This window comes from Choristoneura fumiferana, chromosome 24, assembly GCF_025370935.1.
Source record: "Choristoneura fumiferana chromosome 24, NRCan_CFum_1, whole genome shotgun sequence".
Lineage (NCBI taxonomy): Eukaryota > Metazoa > Arthropoda > Insecta > Lepidoptera > Tortricidae > Choristoneura > Choristoneura fumiferana.
The window spans coordinates 1,858,578-1,866,975 of NC_133495.1; the positions used below are offsets into that span (position 1 = coordinate 1,858,578).

At 40.3% G+C, this 8,398-nt stretch overlaps 1 protein-coding gene across 1 annotated transcript; it reads left to right on the forward strand.

Annotated features, from left to right (window-relative positions):
- The first annotated feature begins 1,481 nt into the window (after positions 1-1,481).
- On the forward strand, positions 1,482-2,988 carry LOC141442007 (uncharacterized). Its single transcript, XM_074106921.1, has 2 exons — positions 1,482-1,570; positions 2,056-2,988. Exon 2 carries the CDS (start codon positions 2,059-2,061, stop codon positions 2,986-2,988), a length of 930 nt encoding a protein of 309 aa, XP_073963022.1. The 5' UTR covers positions 1,482-1,570; positions 2,056-2,058.
- Positions 2,989-8,398: the final 5,410 nt, after the last annotated feature.

An 8,398-nucleotide genomic window follows, 5' to 3' on the forward strand; every position in this document is an offset into this window, starting at 1 on the left:
ACCGAGCATCATGATTCTGTAAGTAGACCAGTTTTTGACAAATGTAGAAGCACATTTATACCAAAATTTAATCCGGGCACAGACAAACTTGAAGAACAAACTTGCTTTAGGTGTAAGCGAAAAGGACATGTATCATATAACTGTAATATGCACCCACAACAGTCAAATGCATCATTTCATAAAGAAAAAAATAACATGAAGCCACAATCATATCAAACACCAACAACTTCTACATCACCAGGCCCAAGACCAACACATAGCAAAGAAAAACAAGTACATTGCATACAGTTCAATGAACCCAGTGTCACATTGATTCCAGTAACTTTAAACAGCACTATACAAATGAAAGCGCTCCCTGATTCAGGATCAGTCATCACCTTAGTAGATAAAAACCTATTGCCAAGTGACCTGCAAGTATATCCATGGCAAAAAGGTTCATACAAAGCAGCTGGCAAAATGATTACTTACACCATTTGGATGGATAACAGCATCATCCCAGCCTATATACGTCCCACTGCTGAGCACAGGCCTCCTCTCAGATCAAGAGGGCTTGGGCCATAGTTCCCACGCGGGCACAGTGCGGATTGGGAACTTCGCACGCACCATTGAATCGCTTCGCAGGTTTGTGCAGGTTTCCTCACGATGTTTTCCTTCACCGCAAAGCTCATGGTAAATTTCAAATGTGATTCCGCACATGAATTTCGAAAAACTCAGAGGTGCGAGCCGGGGTTCGAACCCACGACCCTCTGCTTAAGAGGCGATAGGTCAAACCACTAGGCCACCACGGCTTACTAGGCCACCACGGCATTAACATCATATTTCATCTAAAAAAACTTGGTACCCATTCGTCATTTAAATATCTGTTATGAGAAGAGCCTATTCTCTTAAATCTCCTAATGTAAGCCCATACTCTAGAAATAGGCGTCATTCTATTAAAAGTACTGCACAAGTCATGCCATGAATTAACCCCCTCTTCCTTTAATGTTCTTTTCTTTTGGGCATCAAGCTTAATAGTTTATGAAGTTGGTAATGCTTGGTGATTTCCTGTACTGTACTAAAGCTTGTTTCGATTTTTGTACCACCAGGGAGCAGGTTTCCTCATGACTTTTGAAGTTTGGATTGGCTTTTGTTTTGGAACTGATTCTGATTGAATTTTATATAATATGTTTACAAAGTTGTTATACAAATTAAGTGGTTCTGTGTTATTAATGTTTAATTCAGAAAAACAGGTCTCTGACAAATTATAGTATTTGGATCAATCTGCTTTACTATAATAGTACATTTAGAGGTCCGAGCCTTCGCTTGACCCACCTTGAGATTACGATCGGCTTTTCCCCAAGTATTCAGTCCTACAAGCGCCCTATACCCTAACTATTCGCTATCTTAACCTGGCAACACTGTCATGACGTCACTTCCGAACAGGCACCATCGCGCGCCGGCTAGCTGCTAGCTTCAGTACGCTTTGACTTTTCCCCAAAGGAACGACGTGAGCTCGTTCGCAAAGCAAAAATTTTTCAAGTGAACTTCAAACGTTGAGTTCTACAAGCTAGGACCCTACAAAAAGATTAAGGTAAGTTTATTTTTCTTTTTTAGGACCCTACAATATGTTTTCAGCCCCTGGACGGACGGCAAGTGTCCTCCGGGGGCCTCACGTGGTTTCATTTTGGAAACGTGTGCGAACAGCGTGCATCACAACACCTGTACGCATAACGGCTTTTAGCGATGATGTACACGAGCAGTACTAGCTATAAAAGCAAAACCCGGAACAAATAAGATCACGTTAAGTGTCTTATTTTGACCCGACGGGCAGTTTCACCCGTCGGCTCCTAACGTTCCTTGCGGGACCCGTCCGACGGACGGTCCAGCTGACCCGACGGGCAGTTTCACCCGTCGGCTCCTAACGTTCCTTGCGGGACCCGTCCGACGGACGGTCCAGCTGAGCCGACGGCTCGCGTTTCATATACCAACTCAGCCCGTCGGATCAATCATTCGATCCGACGGCTCACCAGCCACATGATAATAGAACCGACGCAATAAATTGTATTGTCTTTCCAGAGTATGCCAACTATCCGGGAAATCCTCCTTCACACGGCAACCACAGCGTCGACTTCAAAGGATGTGGTCGACCAGATGCACGATGCCGTTTTGCCGTTTATGCCACCTGAATGGAAGAACTGGCAAATAGAGGACATCAATATTCGAGAACTTGTAGGGGATCCACCAGACCTCAAAATAATAAACAAGCTACGCTATGCCATTCCGACGGCGGACATCGCAGCGGCCTTCAAGTTGAAAGAACTATCTGAAAAAGCTTATAAGACCATCAAATTGAAAATGCTCGACTGGCCCTTCACAAGCGCATTGATATATGCCCCATTTGCATTGGCGGCTAAAATACACGGCAAAAACGTTGAAAACATCCTGAATGTTGTCAGGACTATGAAGCCACACCTTTTAAGCCGAGAGGACACAGACGGGCTTCTAAGAGGTCTCTCTCCAGGGCATGGCCAGAAACGTTCCGTGAGTCCTCCGGCTCGATCTCCAGCCAGAACAAAGAGACTCAAGACTCCAAGCACCGGAGAGGTAGACCCTGTAGCCGCAGCAATCCAGAAACAATCAGAAATGTTTAGTGCTCTCATGACGCAAATGATGGCCGCCACCAATAATACCGCGGAAAGAGTCATCGAGGCTGTCAACTCAATAAAAGAAATCCCAAACCAAACGGCTGATACTAATATGGCGGACTCCACTTACTCTGATATAGAGGTAGAGTCAGAATACGACGACGAGGAAGGACAAGACAGTCAAATAAAAAGCCCAGAGACCCCTGCATCCGCAATGCATGATAGAGAGGAAGCCATTGCGACTCTGTGCTTTGACACAATAACGACAGAGGCCGAGCCCCCCATTCCAATGGCATCCGCAAACATGGTGGCAAAAGGCGCTAAGTGCCAACGCTTGGGCTCCGACACATGGAATAACCTATAATATATAATAAGGAAGCTGAAAAGACGCTGCAGGGGACTCCGGTGTTTACTGCGCTCAAAGTCAACCCGCAGCTGAGTAACATCACGCCGAAATGGTGTAACCCGGAGATCTTACTGAAAATAGACAAAGCTCTGGGTGTTCTTACACACGCTTTCCTGCTAGAAAGACAAGCATTGGAAGATGGCCTGCAACAAGTGGCAAGGGAAGTCAAGGACCCGCTAGTCATAACATCCATCCAACAAAATGTACTTTCAAAGGAGTCCAATTACAGACGCATTTCAGACCAGGCGCTGCAATACGCTTGCGGTCGACGAGCTGAAATTATAGCAGCTAGAAGGTCTTATTACTCGCCCTCTGATAAGGCATGTGATGCAGTGATGTAGAGCATCCCACCATCAACAACGCACCTGTTTGATGAAACCATGCTTACAGAAACCTTCAAGCAATACGGTGGATACGACAAAATTTTTCCTGGAAAAAGATATGACACCAAAAAACCGATACAATTAAAAAAAGCAACCGCCGCCGCTACTTCCAATCGCTACAAACAACCACGAGGAACGCAAGGGCCCAGCAAATCTGCAAATTATCGCAAGAACCGCGCCAAGGCCGCACCCAACCATAAATGGCCATGGCCATGGGACTAACCAGAGCTAGATCAATGGCAGACGGATTTCTATTTGGATATGGAACAGTTGTTGCACTACCATCATTTAAAACGCACATGTTGAACTCGTCAATGAGTTTATAAAGGCAGTTGCCTGTATTATTATTTGAATGACATCCAAACAGTATGTGATGTGCATTAAAATCCCCCATAATAATATATGGCTTAGGAGTTTCCAGTAATATCGTTTTCATTTTGTTAGTGTCAAATCTACTAGCATTGGGAGGACAGTAAACACAGAGAATGTTTAGAGTACCTATAGATGTTTCTATAGATATACAGATATTTTGGATGGATTCATAAAAAGTAGTGTTTATAATATATGGTGCAAAATTAGGAATTATGCTTGTACTCTTAAGCCAAGTTTCATTTAATAAGCATATATCAATATTTTGTTCAGTAAGAAATGATTTTAATAAGGCTGTCTTACTCTGTAAGCTTTGTACATTGAACTGTGCTATTTTTAAGTATGTATCCATTATTTAATTAATTAAATTTGCTAACACAATGTCTTTTATCTTTTTATTTGTAATCGGAATGTTGTCTTTATCATTTCTCAAAGTGATTAGGGACTTAATTATTGCGTTGATTATGATATCGTTTTCTATAATTTAATCGGCATTGAAAGACCTGTTGACAACTTTAGGGATAGCTGGAAAGGCAGTTGGGTTGAGAATGTTATGTTCAGGTGGTTTACTCACCACATTGGCATAGGATCGATTTGAATTTCCATATTTCTTTTTCTTCTCCTCCATTTTTTTTTTTTAATAGGACAATCTCTTGAAATGGCGAGGTGGTTCCCGCTGCAGTTGATGCAAACTATCTACGATCTCCTCAACATCGCATTCCTTATATGAGTGTCGGCCGGAGCAAGACGAACACATTTGTTCGCCTCTGCAGACCCTGGCTGAATGGTTAAACTTTAGGCATTTATAGCATAGTAGCAAGGGCGGAATGTATGTGTGTACCTTATACCGGAACATGTTCAGGTATGCGTACTGTGGCAGTGTAGTCGTAGCAAAAGTTACAGCTATTGTCCCCAGAGGGACAAGCTTTCCCTCTACTTTTCGTATAAAACGTTTTATGGTTATTATTTCAGCGTCGCATGTTATGTTCTTGTATATTTCGTCGTATCCGAGTTTTTTGGGTATGTATCGTAGTACTCCTGTAGTCTCTGTTAGATTAGGCGGAACAAAAGCTATCAGCTTGTTCCTGCTCAAAAACTGGTCCATTTTTAAGAAATTATTCGCCGGTGCAGGTTTCTTGAATGTGATACCAATTTTGTAGGCATTTATACGATGTACACCTACAATACCTTTCACTTGCTCAGTAAAAAGTTTTGTTAAAGTAATAGGGTTTCTATTACCCAACTTCTCATCGTCCTCAGATTCCACAAAAACTACACATTCCGTGCTGTGATGCTCGGGAAATAGCTTTCGTAAACATTTTATAGTCCGAGGTTTTATTCGCATTCAAGTCCATTTTTCTCTTTTTTCCCGCTTTGTCGGGTGGATCACCCCCCGGCGCTGTTTTCACCTATTTATATTTATACTATATACACTTTATAAAAACATTATATTTACAGCGAGAATAAACAATTATATACAAGAAAAAAAAAATCAAAAAGCAGAAAATTTCAAAGTGCGCGCTTAGTTCGACTTCCCGCCAAAAAGTCTTTTTGATTCTCAAGGCACAGTGTTGCCAGATGAAATTTGTAAGCAGTAGAAATTTGAAAAAAAAAAAACATTAGATTCAGGAAAAAATCAGTAGACCGTACAAGTCTTGTAATTTTTTAGTCATAAACATCGTCGTCAGTAATTTCATGTAATATAAAGAAAATGCTTTCAACTTACTACCTACTGTCGTTTTTAGAATATATCCTATACCTAATTCACTATAGAATGGCGTCATTATTTTTTTTGCAAACACTGGAAAATTGGAAATGAACGTTAACTTTTTCAACTTTATACTTTCGACAATTGATGGGTTACTACGAAACTCGAAGTTCGTTTCGTGCTGTCCCTCTCGCTCTCTTATTAAATAGTATAAGTGTCAGAGGGACCGCGCGACACGAACTTCGAGTTTCGAGTTTCGTAGTAGCCCTGCTGTTTTTGTTTCGACTCGACACAACACAAGACTCGTGAAAATTTTTTTTCGGAGATGTAGGCAGCATTGACTTGGCCGCCAGTTTCGCAGTTCGCAGGTGACAGTGACGTAACAGATGACGGAAGCAGCAAGTAAATGGAGATGACATTGCCACAGAGCAGGCAAAAACCACTAACAGACACGTTTTTGAATAGACGAAATTTGTTTTTGTATATTTAGTAACCTGGATTTATCCATGAAATTAAAAAAGCAGGTAGATTTCTTGAATTTTTAAAAATAAGTCGGTAGATCAGTAGATAGTTCTAAAATTAGGTAGATCTACTGCTTTATCAGTAGATCTGGACAAGGCATCTTGAGAGTCAGGAGGAGGTTAGACGCTACTGATTATAGTTATGATAAGAAGCATCCTATGGATGACTTAAAAATCAGATTTGAAGATATTCTAATGATGGAAATGCCACCATGGATCATAAATCCATACGATGAAACGGAGCTGATGGTGAAATTTAAAAAGGGTATTAAATATTTTGACTGCAGGCAGAAATACCCTAAAAATATTCTGCCTGTGGGGAATTGCGAGAAAGCGTCTTTCTTCTTGTCGAAAAAAGTTAACAAACCTTTTAACAAAAACAGGAGCAGATTGAATATCACAGAACGGGGAGATTTGCAGTTACAAAACTGAAGCCGGATATAGATAATTTGTGTTGGGGTTTGTGTTATGGACCGTTTTGTATTGGAGATATATTTATAAAATATATTTGATGGAAAAACCTATAATAAAACATGGTGGCAGTGAGAAAATTGTAACAAGATACTTACTCAGTAAGATGCAACTAATTAGGTCGCTCAAGCTTGACGAAGAAGATGTTGCTTCGTCATGGCAGAGATGGAAGTAAGTGTTTTGTAACTTTATGGTTGCAATTAAATACGATAAGTAGTCAGATTTAATTGGTGAGAGCTGTTTAAGGCGGAATCAGACGGGTCATTTTTCGTTCATTTTTGTGTTTCATTCCACACCTTTCACTCGAAGTGACACGTCTGATCATGAAGTGAACCAAAAGTGCCGAATGAATTCACTAGTGAACCGATCCAACAATGTTTGATATTTTCATTCGGCATCTTTCATTCGCACTCCGAATGACCGAAAAATGAACGGTCTAAACACGGAAAGAACGTTCACTCGGAGTCGGCCATTATGTTTGACAGTTGTGTAGCGGACGGATGTCACGTGGAGCGCTCCTCAAAATGGTTTTTAAATGGAAAGACCAAACTACGCTGCTATTTTTGGATAATTTCAAGAACTATCAGTGCCTATGGAACCACAAATTAGACGAATATAAAGATAGAACTATACGGGCGAATTCTATCAAGTCCCTTATAAGTGATTTGAACTTGGAGGTCACCGAGGAAGACATAAAACATAAAATTAAAACAATAAGGACCCGCTACACTACGGAAATAACAAAAATAAAGCAATCAACTAAAAGTGGATGCTCTTCCGACGATGTATATGTACCTACTCTATATTGGTTTAAACATGCGGACTTTTTAAGCGGCGTTTGTGTACCAAGGCAGAGCACATCAAATCTTGTAAGTAGTACTTGGTTTTACCTGTCCTGATGTTGAGGCAAAGTGGGATAAGACTAGATGTGGGGCAATGTCAAGTGTTGTTTAAATATTTTTAAACCCTAAATAATAAACCCTGCAATTAGCAAAAATACAAAGAATTACATTTTAGAAATTACATTTTATTTATTTTACTATTAATATTAACACACTCTTCTTATCATATTCCATTGCCATAGTACAGTGCATGAAGTGATAAACTTTTCTGCATATGCATCACGCGTGCGGCGGTGAGATCAAAGATTCTACGGGTAAAACCGTATATCTTACAGATCACGCCCTCCCAGGAATCGTATCTTTTTGTCGTTTGTTACCATACCTTTCGCATAATAGTTCCCAAGCCTCAGGGTAGTTAGCCGCAGAGACTTCGAGATTCGAAATTACTCGAGAGGCTTCGCCCTCCAAGTACAAATTTAAATAGTGGAATTTATGCACAGCTTTAATTCTATCATTTGTATGTATTAGAGATTCATAAATGTCCTTAAATTCCATCCATTTATAATATGAACCATCAAACTTGGCAATCTTTATTTGAGGCAATTGAAACCCCATTGAGTCATTATTACAATTTGTAGCACAAGTCTGCAACGATGGTTGATCGGATTTCGCCTTGGAGGCCTGAACCTTGTCAAGGGTACACTGTGCAGTTGCAATTAATAAATGAATTTTATCCTCGAACACTTCACGTTCCGTGAGCTCGCTATCAAGGCTACTGTTGTTTATAACTTCAATGGACATTTGCAGCTCATCGAAACGCGTCGCCAAGTCAATAATTTTATTTAATTTTAAAGTTAACTCATTAGCCTTTAAATCACTAAGTGGTTTGTCATCATCGAGTGTTGATAAATAGTTAAGTACTAAATTTAGTAACTTGTCCCTTCATGGAACTGCGTTTACTTGTTAATTCACTAAGTTGAGCCTCTGTTTTTGCATCCATCGTGTTTAATTGTATTTTTCGATGTGAAAAACAGTAAAGACCTTTATAAACACCACAATAAAAAACAATAGCAA